The sequence below is a fragment of the Mauremys reevesii genome, linkage group 1 (genome assembly GCF_016161935.1).
Source record: "Mauremys reevesii isolate NIE-2019 linkage group 1, ASM1616193v1, whole genome shotgun sequence".
NCBI lineage: Eukaryota > Metazoa > Chordata > Testudines > Geoemydidae > Mauremys > Mauremys reevesii.
Window position 1 is genome coordinate 154,295,396 of NC_052623.1, and position 25,136 is coordinate 154,320,531.

Sequence of the window (25,136 nt, forward strand, 5' to 3'; positions counted from 1 at the left end):
CAGAAGCAACATGCACCACGTCCCTGTGGCCTCTGGGGGATGGGGGGCAGAGGGCTCCACATGCTGCCCTTGCCTGTGGGTTCCTCCCCCAAAGCTCCCACAGACCCCGGTGCGCACCACTTCCACCCTGGAGCCACTTCAGGTAAGCAGCGCCGGGCCAGAGCCCTCACCCTGAACCCCTCCTGCACCCAAACTCCCTGCCCTGAGCCCCCTGCCAGCACCCCATCCCCTGCCCTGAGGCCCCTCCTGCACCCCAGTCCCCTTCCCTGAGCCCCCTCGTACGCCCCACACCCCTCCTCTGCCCCACCCCTTGCCCTGAGCCCCTTCCTGCACACCGCACTCCCTCCTGCACCCCCCAACCCCTTGCCCCAGCCCTACATTCATGGCCCTGCATGCAATTTCCCCACCCTGATGTGGCCCTCAGGCCAAAATGTTTGCCCACCCCGGTCTATACCAACAGTGCTATGTTTGAATTAAAGTGACTATTAACTCCAATTGATGTGGCAAGCTGTTCAATTTTCACTCTTTAAAGGATGAAAGGGAGCTTCGTATTCCTCTGAATGTTGCAGGAGAGAGCTGGGCATTGCAGAGCACACAGGTTTGGGAAAGTTCAGGACTTGGGGTGCGTTGGGGCTACCTGCTAACATCAACCAAGTCTGGTAAAGACAAGAGTGTGTCTGTGATAATGGCTGGCAGGCTGTCGGATTCAAAGAGGGTGAATCAAAGCTGTTCCATGACAGAACATGAAGTATATGCTACAAATAGAAGCAGCATTTTGTGGCACTCAGGGTTATAATGCCAGTGATGACACAACTTCTCACTGGTCTGAATTGCACTCCAGAACGTGACTGTCCCACTCCGTCTTCAAGGAACAAGGCACCAACTTGGCAGTAGCTGATTCTCCCTGTTCCAGCCAAAGTGGCCTGTAGGGGCTATGCTGATAGATGACGTGAAGGAGCTACTCTGTGTGGCACATCTGCAGTGCTGAAACCCCTGCCAATCTAGGGAGCAAAAGGCTGAGGTAAGAATCACAGCCTAGAAATTACATGGTGTTAAAACTAAATAACCTGGAGTTCAACACTCACAATTTAGCCTTTGTCTTTGTTATAGTGTGTGTGTATATATGTAAAAATGGTATGTGTTAGTAGTAGGAAGGGTAGAACGCTGCACCTTACTAGTGGACTCTCTTTTGAAATTATTTTGCTCCGATTTCATTATTTATGCTGTATAATCTGAGACACGCCGTCATCTAAGTACTGAGCTATAATAAATCTGCAAACTGATTTTATTAGCAAGTTGTCCAACATCAGAGCAACAAGTTATTTGTGTTTTAAATGATCCGAAATATAAAACCTTCCAGCCTCAGGGGCGAGGAGGAGATGTCAACAATAAGGAAACACACATTGCATTTTCCCCTTCCGATTTCAAGTACTAAGTGTCTGTGTGGTGGGGCTTCTCTTCCTAAAAAAGAGCTAGTTAGATTCCCTCTAGGTGTGGGGAAATTATGCCACAAATTGCTCTGAGCTTAAGAAAAATTGCTGTCTAACACAACCAACCATAGCTGTGATTTTTGTCGCTAGTTCATGACAGACAAAGTAAACTGCCTTCCTGGTTTGAAATGTTCGGTTTTGTTTTATTATGCTAGTGTTCAGAACAGGAATGAGTTTCTCATGTAGCGCAGTGTTGATGTAGAAGCCCTCGTTATGCTCCAGAGTTTGTTGTATGAAACAACCAACCGACCAACCTCAGTAAAAGGTGGGAAATCTTCATGGATCCTGCTTCTGGAAACCATCCCTATCCTCTACCACACATCCATGTTTTAACAGAGGGTTTTCATTGTAGCAAATGTCTTTTTCTGCCAAACCTACTAAATTTCCCACAGATGTGCAAGTATCGGAGCAAAGATACAAGTCGATGCTGTTTCTGGAGGGAGGAATGTTCTGTTCCTGGTGCTTGTGAACTATCTTAGGCCTGGTCTACACTACGACTTTAGGTCGAATTTAGCAGCGTTACCTCGATTTAACCCTGGACCCGTCCACACAACGAAGCTCCTTTTTTCAACTTAAAGGGCTCTTTAAACTGATTTATTTACTCCACCTTCAATGAGGGGATTAATGCTGAAATCGGCCTTGCCAAGTCGAATTTGGGATAGCGTGGACGCAATTCAACGGTATTGGCCTCCGGGAGCTATCCCAGAGTGCTCCACTGTGACCGCTCTGGACAGTGCTCTCAACTCAGATGCACTGGCCAGGTAGACAGGAAAAGGCACGCGAACTTTTGAATTTCATTTCCTGTTTGGCTAGCGTGTTTGCAGAGCTCATCAGCATGATGTGCACATTGCCGGGGAACATTGCGTGGCCCGTACTTTGTGAGAAGTCTATGACCATGTCCCTCTTGTCACCGCGCTGCCGTCGCCTCCTTGCCTGGTTTTGCGCGAAATGATTGTCTGACGTTGCTCTGACGAAGGGAGGGGTGACTGACGACATGGCTTACAGGGAATTAAAATCAACAAAAGGGGTGGCTTTGCATCAAGGAGAAACACAAACAACTGTCACGCAGAATGGCCCCCTCAAAGATTGAACTCAAAACCCTGGGTTTAGCAGGCCATTGATTTCACAAAACAACTCAGGTCAATTTCTTGTTTTGATCCAACTATCTTTTACATCTTAGGCTGGCAGCAGACAGTGCAGTACAACTGCTAGCCATCATCATCTCCTGGCTGCTCGTCAAAAGATGGGAATGACCTGGCTGAGTCACTCCCATGTCTGCCCAGGCGCCCCTGACCAACCTCACCGAGGTCGGCTAAAAGAGTACCCAGGAATATGACGACGACGGCTACCAATCGTAATGCACCGTCTGCTGCCAAAATGTAATGAGCTGCTGCTGTGTAGCAATGCAGTCCCACATCTGCCAGCACCCAGGAGACATACAGTGATGGTGAGCTGAGCGAGCTCCATGCTTGCCGTGGTATGGCGTCTGCTCAGGTAACCCAGGAAAAAAGGTGTGAAACGATTGTCTGCCATTGCTTTCACGGAGGGAGGGAGAGGGGGGGTCTGACGACATGTACCCAGAACCACCGGTGACACTGGTTTTGCCCCATCAGGCATTGGGATCTCAACCCAGAATCCCAATGGGCAGCGGAGACTGTGAGAACTGTGGGATAGCTACTCACAGCTACCCACAGTGCAACGCTCTGGAAGTCGACGCTAGCCTCGGTACTATGGACACAGTCTGCCGCCTTAATGCACTTACAGCATTTTGTGTGGGGCCACACACAATCGACTGTATAAAAACGATTTCTAAAAAACTGACTTTTATAAATTCGACCTAATTTCGTAGTGTAGACATACCCTCACCTACCAAAACAGGTATTTAGAGTCAGACCGGTTTCTCTAATGCTCGGAACCATTACACAATGTTATTTCTGCTGGAGCCAAAACAGCATCGATCAATTTAATGTGTGGGTACTGGAACGGATCTCAGTTTCTATTATATTTATACAAATCATTCCCTGGGATTTCTGCCTTCTATCTCTGAAGGATGTGTAAGTGCCTATTCCTAAGGGGAAAGCAGCACAGGGAATTCTGCCCACCTGCTAATAACTGTCTTCACATCTAGGCTCAGGGCCTCCCCCTCAGTCTATTAACCTTTCTGGAGACTTCAGAACCTTGGTGTGGTGAAGTCAAGACCGCATCCCTCTTTCTGGCCTTCAAATCCAAGCTCTCTCCAGAGAGGCTGCAATTCAAGATATAGAGCAAACCATTGCCTTCTGGCAGCATTTACAGTCAATGCAGAGACAAGCTATTTAACAGCAGAACAGAGGTCCCGGAACGTGGGGGCTGGAGCGGATGCCAAAGGTGAGCACAATAGGCACCCAACTCCCCCACACATTTGCATTAGCAAGCACAATACAAAATGTCAACCAAGTAACAATTGTCCCTTATCGCTATGTAATCAGGGGTGAAAGAGTAGCTGCTTTCATCAGGCATAAGAGGGCCATAGATGGCCCATATAGAACTACACTTCCGTGTTTCAAGCAGGAGCACACCTACATTTTCCACCACTTCAATCAATTTCTCTTTATGGCCTAGTGATGTCGTGTTTTGGATTGCCGTAACCTCAGAGCCTGACTAAGTGGCTGTATGAATAGCATCTGTATTTACTTCAGAAGGGAGTTGCAGCAGCGTGTAATTCAAAGAGCATTGGAAAGCTGGGTGCGGTCCTTTTGGGAGCTGAAGCAGAAAAAGAAGAAAACGGCACGTCGTAGCTGTAGGCTAACTGTTACCCATTCACCTGTACAGGCCAGGTACAGACATGCTACTGCCCTTTTTTTCTCCTAGTGGAAAGGCAAATCCGACTCAAAGCACATATAACAGAAGCTGATAAAACAAGAGGATCTACTCCAGCACCAGAGATTACATCACATGCCGTTAGCATGCAAGACTGGGAAGTGGCAATTAGCCCTCAGGCTGTAGGTTAAGATATTATAAAATGGACATTCAGGCATCATCAGTTGCCTCATTGGGACTATAGGGCATGCACGTATTCCTGAGGTGCCTCGGCTAACTTGTGTATATATACTTGGCTTCCATGGGAATGACTATTCTTTGCATCCTACTATCAGGCTTGTGGGGCACCAGTTAAAAAGCAGAAACCTTATATTAACTTTGTCTAACCCTCCTAAGGAAGGAGTAATAGTGCTGAAAAAACAAAACTCCTGACTGGTTTAATTCCTAAATTGATCATGTGTAGTTGAGTGGTTTCACAGCTCTGGCAGTGATGGCTTCTGTGTGAAGTTGTGCAGCATGGGCGGTCTGACATCCCTGTCATCACATCAAAGGCTTGGTCTGGCTCCAAGCTGAAGGAATGAGAGGATTCTTCTAACAGGCTCATTGGACATGAACAAAGTCTATCAGAGAGAACACATTTTTCCATTCACTCAAACACATCGCCCTCCCTTTCTCCCAAATCCAGTGCCTTTCCTGTTCATTTCAAGAGTCCGTTAAAATGGCCGTTGATTTACAAACCCTCTATCTGGAGTTCTACTTTACCAGACTTCTTACTGCTCTCTCTCAAACCCTTGTGTCTCCCCAAACAATCAGGTGACAGCCAGTACAGGAGTCTCCTTTTCCATACCTTTAGAGCTGGTATGGCATCTTCTCTGTATGTATATATATCTATACACTCTTCTTATATGTTCCATTCTATGCATCCGATGAAGTGAGCTGTAGCCCACGAAAGCTTATGCTGAAATAAATTTGTTAGTCTCTAAGGTGCCACAAGTACTCCTGTTCTTTTCTCTTCTGTAGCTCCTGCCATCTGAAACAGCCTTCCAGTAGCTTTCCATTTAATTTCAACTCTGTGGAAAACTGTTCAGCATTGCCTAGGCATCTGTCTGTCAACTACCATTTATGACTGTAATTTTATTAAACTCTGGAAAGTGAGCTAAAGATTGCATGAAGGACACTACACTTCAGAGTTGTTCTGTACAACTGGAGCACAGACTAACTAGTGATGTTGAGGGATTCTGCATTGAAAACCTATGCTTCAAAGTTTGGATCAAAATTTTCAACATTACACTGTCCAGAAGAATTTGGATCTAGGTTTTTGGTTTGGGCTGACCCCGTTTTGAGCTCAGCTTTTACACACACAAGGACCTTTAAACAAAACTATCTGAGTTTGCAAAACAATATTTTATTAATAAAAGATTTATAAACAGTGAGAAAGAAACTTCACTGCATGAAATGTCCAAAATAATTCTTGGAGCCATGACTAGGTTCCTTAACAGCTGTACAAGGGTTTCCAGAGGAGAGTAGTACTAAGTACAAATTTCTCTAAAGATGGCTGAAAGTTCAAAAAAGCATCATGCATATGTCCTATGTAGAGAAGCTACACAATAAAATAGACTTAAAAATACACACACAAAATCTGTACATCAGTGATTTTTAAAAGCCATGCGTTGTGTAGCACCCTGGGGGAGATTAGGGATGATCATACAATTCACTACCAGAGGAAACGCCATGATTCTGAATCAGGTACATGACTGGCCAGTTTCTGCTTGCAATTTCATCTCTTCTTTTCTCAAGGGGAAGGTGTCAATGAGTGCAAAGAGCTGCGCCGGTGTAGGTGGGAAAAGGTAACGCTCTTTGTCCATGCCGTGCTTGTCCATCACCACCACACTGAAGTTATGATGGGGGATGCGCAGCAACAACCTGAAAAATTAGAAAATCGATTTTTGAACAGCCTCATTCCCATAAGGCCCCGTGAACGTCTAACACAGGAAAGAGTTGGAGGAGATGGAAGGCAGGGGTGGCCAAGCTACAGGAGCCAGAGTTCCAAAATGCAGCCCACAGCTGTGCTTCACTGGGAGGTGAGGTCTGCAGAGAATACAGCTCCTAGCAGGCCCAGCACCATCATCTTTCTCTCAGAGCAGGTGGCACTCAGGGACTTACAGGTGCTGCAGGCTGTGCCACTACATTAAAGGACAGTCAAGGCAGCTGCAATCTCATTTTATGCTAGGTGACTTCTGGTCTGGGCACGTAGAGAGCCAGATAGGGTGCAACCTGGGTACGTATCCACAGGGCTCAGGAGCGTCTTGACTTGCCTAAGCAGTGCTTCGCCACCTCCACTGCTATTTACACCTGTGCTGGGGGGAAGTGTAGTGGATGTACTCTGCATGCTGCTGAAAGGAGTGTGCACTACACAGCTGTACCTTAAGCATCTGCTCCCTGAGAGGTTTGCCAGCGGACTTCAAAGGGCGCAGTCCTAATTTGGCATGACAGAGAAGCCCCCTATGTCAACGTGTGTAAGAAATCATTTACACCTGCCACTTTGCCTCCCTCCCCCACAGCTGGCTCTGGCACTCCCCTCCAGCACTTTGAGTCCCACTTAATCTTACTGCAAGGGAAAGCCTAACCCACTCCCAGTCCAGCCTTAGTGCCGTTAAAGCAGCCGAGGCCCCTGTGTGAGTGCTGAATGCCACAAGCAGGCTGGGCAAGGCCGTGGTGGTTTCCCTTCTGAAGCGGCCCTGCCTGTCGCATTCCTAAAAGGGGGACTTCAAAGGGAAACCACTTCTAGCCTGGCTGCAGTGTCCAGTAGCGCTGCACAGATCGCAGGGCTGCTGCCGCTGGGGTGGCCTGGCAGCAGATACAGAGGTTCCTCGTTCAGCCTTTAATAAAGACCCCAAGTGCCTAGGGTGACCAGACAGCCCGTTTGGCCCAGGACAGGCCCTTGCTTCAGCCCTCTCCCAGCTGTCCCAACTTTTTTGGCAGAAGTGGACACTTGCTCTAACCAACTTGATCAGTTGGCAAGAGCAAACGGGAGAAGTGGCTGCTTTGGTCAAAAAGGTAGGGGTGTGGAGGAACGTGCGAGGGGGCGAGCTGCTGGGGGAGGCAGGGCTCAGGCAAGCAGTGCCGGGAGGGGGCAGGGCTAAGGGAGGTGGCCTCGCACGAGCGGCTCTGCACAGCCCCGCAAGGGTGTTGTGTTTTCCCTTTGGGACATAGGTCACTACCTGAAAGAGAAGCAGAGATAACCAGGGGTGGGAGGGGCAGACTGTGACTGCTGCTTGAGTGCAACCCTCCCAACGTGTTAACTGTCAATGTAATTTGTGAAATAAAGGGGAAACCAAACACCTCTATTATATAGACTAGGAAGTAGCACTCACAGGCCTCCATCGCTGGGCCAGGTGCAGTACAGACATACACGCTGCTCGCTCTGTACAGTCTAGGCTGTTGCAGTTGAAAAGGACTAGTGGCACACTAGTGACATGACTGCCTCTCTGAGGAATCCACTAGCAGGGGAAAGTGAGGTGGGAAGAGTCTTCCTGGCTGCTCAAACCACCTAGTTATCACAAGTGGCAACAAAACTGAACACTGTGAGAGTCAAATTCTCACAGCGTGGTTCAATAGGAAATATTTTCAAGTGCTAGTTCATCTGTGCATTTCGTCAACATTCCTTTTACAGAGAGCAAAGACCAGCTTACAGTGACTGTGTAGTAGCTAGAGCACAATCAGGACCAAACAAACTCTGAGGCTTAGCTGTGCTGCAAATAGTTTAAAAAAAAACAGATAGCAACCCCCTACCCCCCTGATATCATTCAGTACCACCCTGTCTATATAAAATTCATTCTTGGAAATAAGTCACTGATGTGTACTGTTGGGATCCTCTTCACACAAATACATTTCACTGCCGATGTTATATTGGGATAAACAAGGTTCGATTATAAAAAGGATCCAAGGAACAAAAAAGACTACATTACACCCACAGCTGCTGAGGTGTAACTGAATGATGGTGAGATTTTTCATTTTACCTGAGTTGCAAAGCAAGTGCTGGCGGCAGCAACTTTACTCCTATTCTTCCTAGCTGTGCTGGAAAGACACCAACCAATTCGATCACTGTAACATGTCGGAGGTCTAAACCACATTGCTCTGGCTAAAGGAGTCGAGAAAAACCAGAAATACATATTATGATTGGATTTAATTATAAGAGTTGTTTACATTAAATGCACAATAAGGTGATGTTCTACACAGAGCTCAAAATCTTTGCTCTTTCTAAATACTTTCTTATTTTAATTTAGAAGTCAGCAGTGGGAACTTGAGAATGTTTTCTGGAGTCAGGAAGGTGGCAGTTCTGCTACATTCATGGATTTTTAGCTGATTATTAAAAAAAAAAGGACCACCAAAGTAAAATTTAGATGTCTTGGTAATGAACTGAAAAGATGCCAGTCTATTAAAAACTTTGCCAGCACTTCAATCTGGCACCCAAACAAAGAATGTGAAATGTGAGCCCGCTTTAGAAAAGTGTTCTCTTTTGCCAAATTGTCTGAGGATCATGGAGAGCAGTGGGGAAAAAAGGCTTGCGTCACTTAAATTTAACCTGGTAAAAAAGTCATCTAGGAATTGAGAATTTGGTTGTATTAACTGGTCAAGCCACTCATATTTTTAAAATAAAATGTTGAAACACCATTTTAAATTTTTTTTTTTTTTTACATTACACAACTGGCTTCTGGAATATATGGGGGGGAAATCAGAGTAAGAGCAGAAGTCCAGATTTGCAAGTGACACATAATTATCACTGCTGAATTGTGTTCCAAGGGTAGCAGGCAGTAAATTTACAGTTCTCATGGCCACCAATCATGGCTCCACTCCCAGCTGGGCTGGCAAACAATCTCTCTCTTCTGGGTACTTGTGCACCCCATTGCATGTCACTAACCCTGACAACAGCCTGAGTAAAGTTTACAGTTAGATAAACTGATAAGCTCTGAGGGTGGGATTCACAAAGGTATTTAGGCACCTGAGTCCCATTAATTTCAATGGGAATAACTAAGACTGTTGTCATCATTCCATGTTTTTGGAGCAAACACCACAAAGATGTGTGTCTTCTATAAAGACTGGTCTTCGTTTACCTTGAGAAAAAATACTATTGGCGTTTATACTAAATAATTTGGAGCGCTTTCTGCAAGTCCTAGAAACAGGACCACGCTGAGGCTACATTCAGGACTAGCACGAAAACAATTCTTTGGCTGATGATTAATTTGGATTCCGTGACCCTTTGGTTACTGGTGTATTAGTTACTTTTGCAGACAGCCAACGCAAGCTTGACCTGGATGAACAGTTTACCAACAAGAATGACTGGAGGTTTCTTTAAAATCCTTCAGGAGTTTGCTAAGAACTGGATGGTGGTGCTGGTATTAGCTGGTTATGAGCACAACATTAATTTCTCTTGGGAAGATAGAACAGGGTCAAACTAGAGCCAGGTGAAGGCCAGTGTTTGGTTCATTTACCCCACTGAACTGTACCCTACCCATGAGTAAAGTGAATTAGAACGGTCCAGTTTGGAGCACTGTTGAAGCTGATGATATTTCAGAGCCTTGCAAACATGTTTACTACAAAACTAGCAGCTCTTGGGCCAGATGCTCAGTGCTGTAAATTGGCATAGCTCCATTGCAGGGAGAGGGCAAGTCAATGACGACTGACTGATTTACACCAATTGAGGATCTGGGGGCTCAAGTTTAAAAAAAAAAACCTGGCAAAAGTGACCATGTCTTACCTGCAGCATTCCCAATTGCAACCTGTAGAAAAAATTGGCTGCAGTAGGAGTTGATACAATTAGTAGTCTCCGTTTCTCATAAAACTGATCCAAGAGGGCCGCTGCAGTTCTCACAGCAACATTAATATTCATAGCTGGAATTAAAAAACAAAAGCTGTGGAGCTCCCAGAAACAGACCCTTTTCAGACTGTAGCAGGCACAGTTATTCAGCTGGACATGCATGCCCTGAGGGGGATGCAGGGGCTGGGTATGGATGGCAAAGGGCCAAAGTCAAAAGGTACAATCCTGGTCCCACTGAAATCAAAGGGAGTTTTGCCATAGGCAGCAGTGGGGCCATGATTTCAAGCAGTCCCTCTCTCTAAGGCTTTATCTAAGCTTGGAGCTGGGGGTATGATTTGCAGCTTGAACAGACATACTCGTACTTGCTCTCATCCAGCTAGTGCTCTCAAAATAGCAGCCTGGGCAGCAGTGAGTAGGGCTAGCAGCCCGTGGGTCTGTACTCCGCACCGCTAGCCCATGCTGCTGCTCACCGCTGCATGGCTACATGACTGTTTTAAGCTTGCTAGCTGGATGAGAGCTAGCACAAGTATGTCTCCAAGTGTAGACACAACTTTAGCTATGAAAGCTTGTTTAATTTTTACAGCAATGAAGATGATCAGTTTCCTCAGTAAACTGAACTAGCGTCTAGTGCTCCCTCCCCACACAAAAGGAACCATAGGTAAGGAAGAGTGAACCTGACAATCTCTGCACCTGGGGTCCAGCTTCTATCATGAGTACAATAATGGAGCCAGGGCTAAGAGAAAATACCTTCTAAACATCGAGAGAGTAATGGACCATGAAAGACAAGCAGCATGGAGTTACTGGGGGGCAGGGGAAGTCTTGCAAGATGAACTACATTGGTGAGGGGAGGGAGTTGTTTTAGAATAAGAAAATGAGTGGAAAAGTGGTTGGTGTAATAAACTTTAGCTTTTAGTATTGAGCATTGGAAACAGTCAGAGAATATACGTGCCAAATTAGAGTCAATCAGCTTGGCTAATGAGCACTGTCGTAACCTGAAAACTGTCAGAAGGACCATAAGTAAGGGTAATTATGGACGACAAGGTAGCTAATTGGCGGGTAAAGATTTTTAGTGACCCTCAGCAGGGGATGGCTGCAGGAGTTGGCACAGGATTCTATCATATTTAACAGCTTCCTCAGTAACAATCTGGACGAGGACATGTAAGTAGCACATTAATTAATGTTAGAGATGCCACTAAACTGTGCTAGCATGAACCAGTGTAATGGGATCTATAGAGATTAGAATTATGGACAGAAAATAAGATAAGATTCAGCTGGGGAAAAAGTTAGGCAATACATCTAGATAAAAAAGACATGAAACACAGACCTACAATAAGAATAGAAACCAGGAAAGAGTCATGTTCACACAGGGTGAGGGGAGGTAAGGAACAGCAGACTAGATCTGCATTTGCAAAGTGATATGACAGCAAAAATAACCAGTGCAGTTTTGAGTTGTTTACAGAGGCACTACATCATGGAGGAAAACAATTTAGGTTGAGCAAGAGAAATATTTTTTCCTGATGGCAAGATCTCTCAGATTGTAGAATAGTTTTGTTTGGAAAATGGTGGAATCCTGATTGCTTGAGGGATTCAGCATTTGGCCTGGACAAAACATTGGAGAACATGATCTAACTTTGGGGATTATGTGAAGATACTCCTCCCTTAGTTTTTAAAACACAAGTTAAAACTGAGGACTGCACAATGCTGGGCACGTTTCTATAGCTTAATCAGAACTGACTTGAAAGAGTCTTTAGAAATCTATTATTCATTCTATTCCGTGAAGCAGTAATGGAGAAATTTTGCCCCTAAGCCAGCAAAGCACTATGAAGAATGCTTTTTAAAGCTGTCAGATTTCATGATTTCAGATGAAATTTTCACTCGTGCCTGAGTAACTCTGGTGTCTAAGTTATGTGCCTAAGTCACTTAGGTGATTTTTGAAATGTCACCCTCCGTAGTTAATGTGGTTTCAACTGGTCATCAGTTTGTTTTCCATTCCCTTTTTAAAAAAACTGTTGTGTAATGTTGCTGGGTGCAGTTAAACAGTTGCTGCAATGTTCTACTTTAGTGCTGTCTGTACTGACTCCAGAATGCAAAGCCTGTAAAGAGCTTTGAGATTAAAGGTACTATATAATTGTAAGACACTATCCTCACCCAAGGATAAAGTTGCAAAAAGAGGCAAATGATGTGTGGGAAGAGGAAGGGTAAAATGTTGCACTTGTTATTTCTAATGGATAAAAAAAAATGAGGCTTTACCCTCCCACTCTCAATCCAGTAAAAATCACCACCTATTCCAGATGCCAAGTGGGATCTAGTTTGTAAAATTTGCCTGGGCCCAGTGTCAGTTGTAGAACGTAGGGCATTCAGTAATCAAATGTGCATGGATAATCAATTTTATCAGCAAAGAACTGGTATCTGAAGAGCACTATGGAATGAGAACTAGAAGAGAAAGAAAGAAAACTCAAAAGCCAGAGTAAGAAAATCTGTACACACTGATACTGGTGGAAGAAAAAGAAGAGAGAGTCAAACTTACAAAAAGATGTGATAGAACTGATGTGAGGGGAATAAGAAGCTTTCAGTTAATTAACCGCAGAGCTTGTTGGCTTGTCTCTGTCCTCTCCAATACACAATATGCTCCAAAGCATTACCAAGAGACTTGTGAAAAATGCTACAGTTGTATATTCATTAGCAGCAGCATCCAGGTTGATTCTATACACAGCCGGGGACAGCCTTTGAACAACAGACAGCATCTGTGCCATACACATAAATCATGAACCTGTGTGCAGTGCCATAGGCAAATTCTTTGTGCAATAAGTACAAGCAATCCTGTTCGCTGACCTTTCAGGAGGTAAGAAAGTACTCACGTACGTGTACAGGTTGGCTCCGTTCCTGACCAGCCTAAATTGTACTGGCACACTCTGGCTGGGCTTCCCTGGAGCTCATATCCCCCAATGCAGGAAAACTCACAGGTGACACCATAGTTATCTCCATCACCTGTACATTTTATGTAGCCATTTTCTGGGGCATTCAGTTTACCACACCGCCTAACTTTAAATACAAAAAAGAGAGAACATCAAATAATTCCCCATCTCCGGAGCAGTGCTACTAATGAAATCATATTGTACTAATATTCAGGTGACATTCTGGCTCGCTGCTTATTAGCAGCTTTCAAAGAGAACCCAGCACTTACTTCTTTTTTTAAAATATGAATCTAGCTATTGATTGCTGGATCGTTTATGCACACATGCTAGTTTATATATTAGTAACACGGGATTGGGGAGGGGAGGGACAGTTGAAGCCCAGGTTGTCAGAGACCCACAGCTTTCAATTCCGTGACAGAAGCAGCTGCTCTCCCTGCCAAACGTCCTATAGTTTGGCAGATGGCAGCCCTGTACAGATCTGAGGAAGTTCTGCTGAGCTGTGACTCACCTGTTGGTCAACAACAACTAGATATTAGGGGAGGTATGGACCTGGGAGGGCCTGGATAATGGGAGGAAGTGGGCAGGGGAAGCATGGGCAGGGGAGGAGGCACAGATTTGAGACGCAGAGCTGGGCTGGTCAGTAGAGCTCCTATCTGTCTCTTAGACCCCCCACTGCTCATCTGACCCCTAGATCCCTCCCCAGAGCTCAGTTCACTGGCTCCCTAACTTCCCCCAGTTGATTCAGGCATTTTCAAATTGTACGAGACAGAATATTCTTCCAGTGGGAAAAGTTTTTACACACACACACACACACACACACACACACACACACACACACCCTACCTTACATAAGTATTAACTAGTTTTGTTTACACAATTTGACACTGTTCTTACCTCTGACTTTAACAAGAAATTTGCAGGTGCCTTTGTTTTCTGCTCTGTCATACACAGTGTATTGGATCTTGTGGTCACCTTCTGAAAAATGTGACCCAGGGGATGGGCCTTTCAAAATCACACTAAAAAATGAAAGAAAATAGACCGGGTGTTCAGAAATTAAGTTAGGGTTTCTCCAGAAGGAAAATATTAACAGCCTTTGGATGGAAAGCCTTCTGTCACTGGGGAATGTTCAGATTGCCTGGCTGTGCTGAGAGTTTGTCGAGTGACAGAAAACAAGAGGAGGATAAGAACATAAAAACGGTCATACTGGGTCAGACCAAAGGTCCATCTAGCCCAGTATCCTGTCTGCTGACAGTGGCCAATGCCAGGTGCCCCAGAGGGAGTGAACCTAACAGGCAATGATCAAGTGATCTCTCTCCTTCCATCCATCTCCACCCTCTGACAAACAAACAAGAGTCTAGGGACACCCTTCCTTACCCATCCTGGCTAATAGCCATTAATGGACTTAACAACCATGAATTTATCCAGTTCTCTTTTAAACGCTGTTATAGTCCTAGCCTTTACAACCTCCTCAGGCAAGGAGTTACACAAGTTGACTGTGCGCTGTGTGAAGAACTTCCTTTTATTTGTTTTAAACCTGCTGCCCATTAATTTCATTTGGTGGCCCTTAGTTCTTATATTATGGGAACAAGTAAAAAAAATTTCCATAATCACTTTCTCCACATCACTCATGATTTTATATACCTCTATCATATCCCCCCTTAGTCTCCTCTTTTCCAAGCTGAAAAGTCCTAGCCTCTTTAATCTCTCCTCATATGGGACCCGTTCCAAACCCCTAATCATTTTAGTTGCCCTTCTCTGAACCTTTTCTAATGCCAGTGTATCTTTTTTGAAATGAGGTGACTACATCTGTACGCACTATTCAAGATGTGGGCGTACCATTGATTTATATAAGAGCAATAAGATACCCTCCATCTTATTCTCTATCCCTGTGATGAGGATGAGTGGCAGAGCCCACAACATTTAAGAGATAAAGTCGCAGCAGCCTGGCTACTCCTAGCAAAGTTACCCACTACTGCTAACAGCTTAGTGTAGACAAAGGTAGTGTGACTCGCATCGCGGTAAGACAACTGTCAATGGCATTTTATTTATTTATTTAAATTTCATGTCACAGCTAAAAAAGGCATGAATTTGTTTCTTTCCTTCCATGGAAACAAAAATACCTGGATGGAGAATCTAGATCAACTGAGCATCATTCATTGTAGCAGGATAGTTGGCTGTACAGGATTTGAACATCAGTCAGGGCTAGTAGAGTACCACTGCTTGTTTGTTTGCTTGCACTGTTGTTGTTGCCATGTTGGTTCCAGGATATTAGCGAGACAAGATGGGTGAGGAAATATCTTTTATTGGACCAACTTCTGTTTGTGGAATGTATAAGTCTTCAACCTACGCAGTGCTCTGTGTAGCTCCATAGCTTGTCTCTCTCACCAAGAGGAGTTGGGCCAATCAAAGATATTACCTCACCCATCTTGTTTCTCTCATTGTTTGTTTTTAAAAAGCCATCTGTTAACACTGCAGGTTACCGCTCTGTGCCAGACTATACATACCAAAAGGGTAGGAGGAATTGGGATTTAATATCTTTCTTTTTGTGATAGGAAAGGCAGGCATCCCATTGCAGGCTTCAGCTCAGCTGCTCATTTCCAACCAAAGCATATGTCAAGAGAGTTCTAAACTCTCAAGGCAGAAACTCATAGCCCAGGGCCAGACTAAGCATGGTTCAAGAAGCTTCAATCCATCCAGGGCCGGCTTTAGGAAGTGCGGGGCCCAATTCGAACAGTTTCGACAGGGCCCTGGCAGGGATAACTATATATTAAAAAAAAAAATGTAAAAAACACATGGGGCTTGTACTCACTGGGCAGTGCTCCGAGTCTTCGGCGGCACTTCGGTGGCGGGTCCTTCACTCGCTCCAGGTCTTCAGTGGCACTGAAGGACTCGTCGCCGAAGTGCCGCTGAAGACCCGGAGCGCCGCCAGGTGAGTACAAATTAAAAAGGCGCCTCTAGCCAGGGAAGAGATTCTCACTGGGCGCGGGGTCCGATTCGGGGGAATTGGTGGAATTGGCCTAAATCTGGCCCTGCTCTCATCCCTCCATATGCAGAAATTGTGAATACTTGCTGTCTGGAGCTTAGAGGACAAGAAGCCTTGAAACTGAATAAATATTCTTTAATCACCTGTTAGGGAAGTGCTATAGCCTGATATATATGGCAAGTCCCTTGATAATGAGTCTCTGAACGTTATGCTTCCAGCTGAACAAATGGGGCTTAAGGTGGCACCTGAATCCAGGGTTCTTGCATGGCAGCTTCGTTTAATCAGACCTTGAACCATCTTACCAGCACAGTAAACAGTTCTACTAACCCCAACCATCCAAAAACCGTGAGTCAGGCTTCAAAGTCATGAGACTGCCTTAAAAATAATCTTATGATTTCTTTAGATAAATTTTGGAGGGGGGCATTATTTACACTCTGGTTTTAAAGCCTTTAGGGTGAACTCGGGTCACATGTCTCTATAATAATTAGGGCTATAAACTTTCATTAAGAAAAAACTCAGATAGTCACATACTCACCTGGCTCCAGGGACTGAGACTTTCAGAAAAGCAGCAAATATCACAAGACTTGCAGTAAAATCACAAGAGTTGACAACAGAAATTCTGAAAATGCATATGTCCTTCACAGAAAGTGTCCATAGACTAATAGCTATTTCCCTGGATTAGGAACAGTTATTTGTCCCATTACATTGGATTATACAGCTCCTATTTTTACCATGTGACACCATTTCACTGGGAGTGTTTGTGTGTGTAGGAGGCAGAGGGCATTATTAGTAATTTCCTTATTCTGACACCGAACAACTGACAGGCCAAAGTTCTTATTTTAGGATGAGAGATTCTTTAGTGGCTCTTAACATCACAGTAGTTCTTTTGCAATCACAAGCACTAGCATTTGTTATTTATCTAATGAATTCCTCCAGCTTATACTCTGATATATAAAAATGCCTTTACCTTTCAGTGAACAGAAAGTCGATTTTCTCAACTATTCAATTCTTTTAGCAGCTTCTGTGAGTTCACAGATGGATTGATTAAGCTTATTGCAGTAAACTAAATGATTTTCCATATAATCATCTTTAAAGTATTTTGATCATGCCCATCTTGTATCAGTGGAAGTGGCAGACACTGCTGCCATTAAAAGGGACACCATCAGCATAGAAATTAGTAAATTTCCCCTTTTGTTTGTGCGGGTCTTTAACATCCTAACAGGCAAGCGAAAAACACTGGGGGGCAGGAAGGGGAGGGAAAATGTGACTGTAAAACTATAAGAATTGCCAGGGGTCTCCAAAGCAAATGTAGTACCTGAAACTACATTTTACTCCTTTTTTAATATTATAGATTTCAAGTTGATGTTGTCACTTGAAAAGTAACTTACTGAAGAACTCAGTATCATAGTAACTATGTTATATTATGTGAAAGCTTAAAGCTGCATATGAGATTGTTATTAGCACACAATGGTCTTGTTTATTTTAACACAGTCACAGTTCTCCTCATGCAGTACTGTCCTCTCACTTTTAGTATACCTAAGAGGTGCTGCCCCATATGCAAAGTGTTGCCCCTAGGAGAGAACAGAGCCATAAAAGGCCCTTTGGAAATCTATTTATTGCAACACAGGTGTGGGCAAAAATGCTAACAAATTGATCTCATTAGCTTTAAAACAGTCTACTGGCTATTTATATGCCAACTCCTGAACGATCTACCTCGGCGTCTGAGATGTCAGATTTTCTTTTTCAGCTAAGCCTGCATTATAATTTGACAGGTCACACGGACCCAATAGCAAGTGCTCACTCCTTCACAGAACTGGTGGGGAAGGATGTTGACCAAGCATATCACCTAGATTAGTGAAAGGGGGTCCAGGACAAGGCAAAACAAGTGACCTCAGGGTTTCACTTAATACAATAGTTTCACCTACTCTGTCAAAATACCATCAGCAGTGTCCCTTCCTTCTGGGGTTTCCCAGAACACACGGGCTGTCAGCTTATTTGGCTCGGCTGTTTTCTCCTTCACACTTGGGCACTGGATTCTAGGAGGTTCCATATCTGTTAAAATAAGCACCAGAGAACCCATAGTTTAATTCTTTTCACTACTCAGCTCACAGTGTACTTTGTGATACAGCTTCACACCACTTTGTCTACACGAGGTGCTACGCTCGGAGAAGAAAAACCAAATGCACAAATACAGAATGGCAGATAAATGGCTTGGCAGCAGCACTGCTGAGAAGGATCTGGGAGTTGTGGTGGATCGCAACCTAAACATGAGTGAGCAATGTGATGCTGTTGCAAAAAAAGCAATGCAGTTTTAGGTTGCATTAACAGAGGTAGTGATAGTACTGCTCTACTCAGCGCTGGTTAGGCCTCAGCTGAAGTGCTGTGTCCAATTTTGGTCATTGGTGTATAGAAAGGCTGTAGAGATCATGGAAAGGATCCAGACGCGAGTGACAAAGGTGATCAAAGGGATGGAACACAAGCCATATGAGCAAAGGCTGAAGGAACTGGGTATGTTTAGTTTGGATAAGAGGAGGTTAAGGGGGGCCATGATAGCGGGCTTCAGATACTTGAAAGGCCATAAAAAAGATGGAGAAAAATTGTTCTCTCTTGCCACAGTTGGCAGGACAAGAGGCAATGGATTCAAACGACAGCATAGCAGATTTAGATTGAATCTCAGGAAAAATTTCCTAACTGTCAGAACAGTCAGTGAAGGAGATTCCATGACTTCTCTAGGCATGAAATCTCCTTCACTGGAGGTTTTCAAAAGGAGGCTGGACAGCCATCTGTCTTGGATGGTTTAGACCCAGCAAATTCTGCAAGTTGGCAGGGGGTTAGCGCTAGATATGACTCTTGTGGTCCCTTCTAACCCTATGGTGCTATGATTTCTAACATCAGAACCCAGTGCACATAGAGCACATGTTAATGTCTCCCATTTTCAAAGGGGTAGGGGGGAAGAGTGAGAGATGGGCATAATAAATTCTATTTTCATCTCCCAGGTAGACTAAATAAATAAATAAATAAATAAATAAAATAATAAAGTACCAATATCACCATGGTAATGAATTTTTTTTTTATCCAAGCACCAGCAAGGTTGAGGCAGCCTTGACTAGCGAACTGAGCTTGAGGTTGAAATTCTCTCCAAAGCTCTGCCACTGACTATATGTCCTTGAGCACGTCACTTACGCTATGTCTACCCAGCCATAGAAGCGAGCCTTCCTGTCCAGGTCGACAGACTCAGGCTAGCGGGTCTTGCGCTAGCGCTCGATAAACAACTGTATAAGCAGAGCCAGGGCTGGCTCCAGGGGTTTTGCCGCCCCAAGCAGAAAAAAAAAAAAAAAAAGTCGCGATCTGCAGCAATTCAGCGGGAGGTCCTTCGCTCCCAGCGGGAGTGAGGGACCCTCCGCCGAACTGCCGCCGAATACCTGAAAGTGCCGCCCTGCTCCGGAGTTGCCGCCCCAAGCACCTGCTTGATAAGCTGGTGCCTGGAGCCGGCCCTGAGCAGAGCTTTGAACTTGCAGCTTGGGTTGGAGCTCAGGCTCTGAGGCCCACCCCTCCATGTAGGCGTCAGAGCTCCTGCTGCTACTTCAAAGTGCTGTCAATACAGCTATTTTTAGTGCACTAGTGCCAGTTCTGCTAGCCTGAGTCTGTCGAGCCAGGCTGGGAGGCTCGCTTCCACAGGCTGTGTAGATACACACTTATGAGCTGTACCTTGGTTTCCTTATCTGGACAACTGAAATTATACTTACCCACCTCCCAGTGGTGTTATTTAAGTGCCTTGAAAATATAAAGCGCTCCCTAGGTGTTAGCAGAGACTCCTGTCTCCATCATATTCAAATACAACACACAGTAGCTATCCATAAAGCTTCAGGAATGGTACAAACAGAATTTAACAAAACAAACAACCTCCAACCCCTTGTGAACCACCTCCACCACCCACATCTCTCCCTGCAGTACTGCCAATCAAGTCACCCTCTAATAGGTTACACAGAATAGTCAGCAGGACAGCAGCTAACAGGAATAACAGGCTCATACTGTGTGAGCAATTCCCAGTGAACAAACTGTGTAGCACATTAAGCCCTTTTTGCATGTGCGTATTATCTGCCAAGAGACTGCATTTTTTTAAGCAGATTTGTTTGCTGTGCAAAGCTGTTTGGCAAATGTTTTTTTCAACCCATGAATTAATTTTATGTTTCCTACAAGTATACTTTTCACCTGAGTGACGTGGTGTTATTTCTTTCCCCTTACTGGATGAGCCAACGTCTATAATGGGGTCCTGGTCTACAACTGTGGCTGACAATACAGAAATCCAATTAAATAATAAACAATAAACTAATTATGCTTCAGCCCTAAATTCACTTTCTGCCAGCTCTGGTGAGAGCAAAATCTTGCTTGTGGAAAATGAACAGAAAGTGCTGCAAACACACTCAAAGTGAAGCTTTATTGAAAAGATACCAACACATTTGTGAACAACAGGTTTTGTGATTTGCTCCAGCTCTAGATACGAGACTTGCTAGCACTTCCTTTGACTTTGAATCGTTATTTATGCCATTGAATTCGATACCAATCCACCTCTCTGCACTCCAGTCACACAGCGCACTTGCCTTTGCCCTGTTCCTCACATTTTTCTCTTTTCTTCAGCTCTCCCTTCTCTTCACCCCTGTCACCTGACTGCTCCTCCTCTCTTGTCACCTTCCTAAGGGTTGATTTCATTCAGCTTCTCAAATTCTTCTCACTGCAATTCATCCATCTGCTGTAGTCTCTAAATAAGAAGCATTTTCACACTTCCACTCCTCCTCTAGGGGATGCTTTAGGGAAACACTTTCCTGTTCTCCTTTCCCCCTCACTTTTTTTCCTCACTCCATCATTTTAAATCTGCACTGCACACTCAGTGTGAAATCCTAGCCACACAGAAGCCAATGGGAGTTTTGCCCTATGTTACTTCCTTAGGGCAATGACATTCCCCACCTATCTCCTTTAATGATGGCTAATGATGCATTTGTATTGGGGCTACTAATAGTGAAGTCTTAGTTGTTTTTTGTCTTTCTGTGGCTGGTTACTGAGTTTCCTTTGTAGTCACCGCCCAGCATTTTGGGATTAAAGGCGCTATATAACTAAATAAAATACCACGTAAATGATGGAAGGAGGAGCAGGACAGTGTTTAGGATACTCATTTTTAAGTATCCAATTCATCAGGAAGAAGATTCTATCATTAAGCAGCAGAGGACACTGGTTTGTATGAACAAGCATGACTTTTCACTTTATTAAGACAATAAAACTAAGTTACTCTGGGAACTGCATCCCTAGGCACCCGTGGGTTAGTATGCACTTCCAGTTGGACCTGAAATCACCAGAAAGGTTATTATCTGTGGCTACTTCAATTGCCTTTAAGCATTTACACACACACACACACACACACACACACTCTCTCTCTCTCTCTCTCTCTCAATGATGCAGCTGACTACAGCAGGACATTCCAACTTTGCCCACTGAGGCCACACTTACAGACTGCCAGGGCCTGAAGGCCATATGTAGGACCTTATCCAGCATAGTTCTTAAGCATGTGCTTGAAGTTATGCACATGCTCAAGTGCTTTGTTCTCTTATCTTTAATTTGCACTAGGACCAGGTGGTGCAAATTGCAATCACCCTCTTATTTAATAGGAGAATGCCATGTGCAGAGATTACAGGGCCTAGTATCTAATGCTCTATGTTGAATCAAGCAGCTCCAGGATGTACTCCACTCTCCCAATACCCTAGTATATCAGTTGCATCCAACTTGCAATTACGTATCATAGGATATTAAAGAGGCACAATGGCATGAGATAAAATAGATTTTCAGTCATCCTCTGAATCTCTTTGCTGACATGGCATATGAACTGGTTTATTTAAACCATTTATTAGGCATTTCTGACATTAATGCTATTTAGTAGGTGGACTGACCTTGTTTGGAAGGTTTATATCCTGGTGGGGAGGGAGGCAGGCATGTAATGAAAAATTTGGAGCTGCTCAACCATGATTTGCCTCAGCTACTTTCTCATACTTTATTAATGCTTCTTGGCTACTAGGTTGTAGCAGCAATGGTACTTGACTCTGCCTATGGAAATCATCGTGCTTTAATGACGGCTCCAGAACAAAAGGTCAGTAACATTCTACTGAATAAAGGTGGCCTGTTGATCTCAGTGGCAAAGGGATGAGGACAAGTTTTCAAAGAGCCTATGGCTTTCTGAACTCCTACACCTCTGACATGGGCCACCTTGCACATTTAAAAGGTTTGTTGACCACTTGTTTCTCTGGCTTGTTAAAGGTTTAAATTTATTTGTTTTTGAGAGAGTGTGGGATGCAAGGCCAGGGAAGGAAGGGATGGTGGAGAATAAAAAAACCTAATACTCATCTGAGTACTTGTATGTGGTGGATAAAGATTTGGTGCCAAATAAACACTACTACTGACTGTAAATGTGATTAAAGATTGCTGTAGTTAATGCAAAACACTTATTCCATGTAAAAAGCATGTAATGGAAAGAAGACTCAATAGATCTGAGTTATAAAAAAAACAATAACTGAACTTCCCCTCCCCTAGAAAACATTATGCTGTATTTTGAAACATCACTCCATAATCCATGATCAGTGCCTTTAAATTATTAATTCAGAATGCAAGAGCAATTTCAGACTCTCTCAGAACGGTTACTTAATTGTTGGTCTTAACCAGAGGTGAAAGTGAGCCGGTTCTTGCTGGTACGCCGTCCCGGACCGGCTTCCCGAGGCCAGCGGGAAGGGCCTGGGGCTCCTGGCAGCGGCTGGGGCCCCGGGCCCTTTAAATCGCCTCCTGAGCCCCGCTGCCGTAGCCCTGGGGTAGTGGCGGCAGGGCTCCAGCGGTCATTTAAAGGGCCGGGGGCTCCGCTGTGGTAGCAGCGGCCAGAGCCCCAGGCTCTTTAAATTGCAGCTGGTAGCTCTGGCGGTGATTTAAAGGGCCAAGGGCTCCCAGCTGCAGCTACCACAGCCAGAGCCACAGGCCCTTTAAATCTTGATTTAAAGGGCCTGGGGATTTAAAGGACCACCTCTTTCCAGTTGAGGCCAGGCTCCTTCTGGTTGAGGCCCCGCCCCCCTGTTCAGGACTCCAGTGTACTGGTAAGTCCTTTAAGTTACTTTCACCCCGGTCTTAACATTTCTATAGGATGTAACATAAAGGATGTAGTAGAATGATGAAGGCTATTTACCACAACATCTGTTATACAGCTAGCTGAAAAATAAGAATTTTCAAAGTTTGGAGGTATTTCCATTTCCCAGGGACTGAAGTGGACTAATTTCCCCACAATTTGATAATGTTTTCTATACAAAGTGGTTACTGCCATTCCTTCCCCCCCGCCATTCCTTCCCCCGCCCCCCCGAAAAACCTGGTTTCGACTGAACAAAAGGTTTCAAGGAATTCAAGTATTGTGTGAAAAAATTCATTTAGAAAAAAGTCACATTTCATTTTTTTAAAAACCATGGGGGGGGGGCGGTGGCAAATTTCAACCGTCTCTATCCCGCAGCTGGCAAATGTGCCCAGCCCTAACCCTATCCTTTACCTCTTCCCAGTCCTGACCCTCACCCTAGCTTGAGACTTAGTAACCAACCCTAACACTAGCACAGAGCTATTATCCAGTCCTAATGGTAACTGGCCCCAAAAGCTGGTCTTAAACCTAGCCCCAAAACATTCAAGATTCCCAAACCTAACTTTGGCCCATGGCTACTCCCTGTCTGCAAGCCTGCCCCCAGCCTGGGGCCAGCCACCAACCCAAACATGAACCCTACTAGAAAGTACAGCTGGTTGAGAAACTGGGGAAAGAAAGGGTGTTGTGGATAAAAAATGTTTTATTTCCCCACTTCTCAGGGTCGGAAAAGGACACATTTTTGTTCCTCATAATTCTTTCTGAAATTTTTTAATCAACATTATTTTCTAAACCAAACTTTTCTTAACATTGTTACCAACATTTGCTGCACTTCGGTAACTATTTTGATAATGATTCCAATAAAACTTTTACTTAATCATTTTGATAAAAATGTTGCAAACATAAATTTTGTGAAAAACAAAAACATTCCAAAAAAAGTCAAGAGTTTTTCATGGAAGTTTCATTAGTGAGAAAAAACCGTTTTCAATTAAAGACTTTTCACTCATTAAACTTCCAACTGCACCAACCTGTTGTTATTGGCACAAGAGTGGAAGCTTTAGGAGCACATAAGTTGGGTTTTTAAAGTTTATTTTCTAGTGCAAAATGAGCTGCTTCATCATGAAGAACCATCAGAACATATATAACCCACACACCTCCTGGGTGTAGTGTTCTGTGCCATCTAGTTGCACTGAGAGAGAGAGAGAGAAAGAATATGAGTTTGTTCTCCAGCCTTAGCTAAGAGCCAGTTGGTTTTTAGCTCATGCAGTAGAGGCTCATGCACTAAACTCCAGAGATCCCACATTTGATTCCACCCGCCGACAACTGGGGTCTGTCAGCATTACACGTAAAATGGGCCAAACTCTGTACTCAGCTACACCTTTGCAATTTTGAGCCAGGGAGTAGAGTAAGGGACCAGAACAAAATTTTAACAAAAGAACAAAAATCAATACAATAGTGACAACACATCCCATTGACTTCAGTGGGGTTTGTGGGTACTCAGTATCTCTGAAAATCAAAGCATTTCTATTTAGGTGCCTAAATACAGATTTAGAAGCCTAACTTTAGGTTAAAAATATTGGCATGTGTCAGAAAAATATAACCACCACCTGAGATTTAAAAGCCTTGTTTTGTTAATAGCTGATCTGCGTCTGGTGCTACTTTTAAATGTCAGTTATTTTATTTTAAATATGATGGCAGGGTTACAGCTTGTTCTCTGGGTGGAACAGACTAAACCTGACCTTTTGTTCTTTCATAGAATCATAGAATATCAGGGTTGGAAGGGACCTCAGGAGGTCATCTAGTCCAACCCCTTGCTCAAAGCAGGACCAATCCCCAATTAAATCATCCCAGCCAGGGCTTTGTCAAGCCTGACCTTAAAAACCTCTAAGGAAGGAGATTTCCACCACCTCCCTAGGTAATCCATTCCAGTGCTTCACCACCCTCCTAGTGAAAAAGTTTTTCCTAATATCCAACCTAAACCTCG

General features: G+C 44.2%; 1 protein-coding gene across 2 annotated transcripts in view; it reads right to left on the reverse strand.

Moving 5' to 3' along the window:
• Positions 1-5,674: 5,674 nt before the first annotated feature.
• SRPX (sushi repeat containing protein X-linked) overlaps positions 5,675-25,136 on the reverse strand; it is a 73,137-nt gene continuing 53,675 nt past the window's right edge. For both annotated transcript variants that reach the window (XM_039523319.1, XM_039523408.1), the window contains 6 exons: positions 17,931-18,057; positions 13,917-14,038; positions 12,970-13,149; positions 10,048-10,181; positions 8,309-8,430; positions 5,675-6,212 (listed from right to left, as the gene is read on the reverse strand). In XM_039523319.1, the coding sequence (XP_039379253.1) occupies positions 6,032-6,212; positions 8,309-8,430; positions 10,048-10,181; positions 12,970-13,149; positions 13,917-14,038; positions 17,931-18,057 (866 nt within the window). In that variant the 3' untranslated portion in view covers positions 5,675-6,031. The remainder of the gene's footprint in view (positions 6,213-8,308; positions 8,431-10,047; positions 10,182-12,969; positions 13,150-13,916; positions 14,039-17,930; positions 18,058-25,136) is intronic.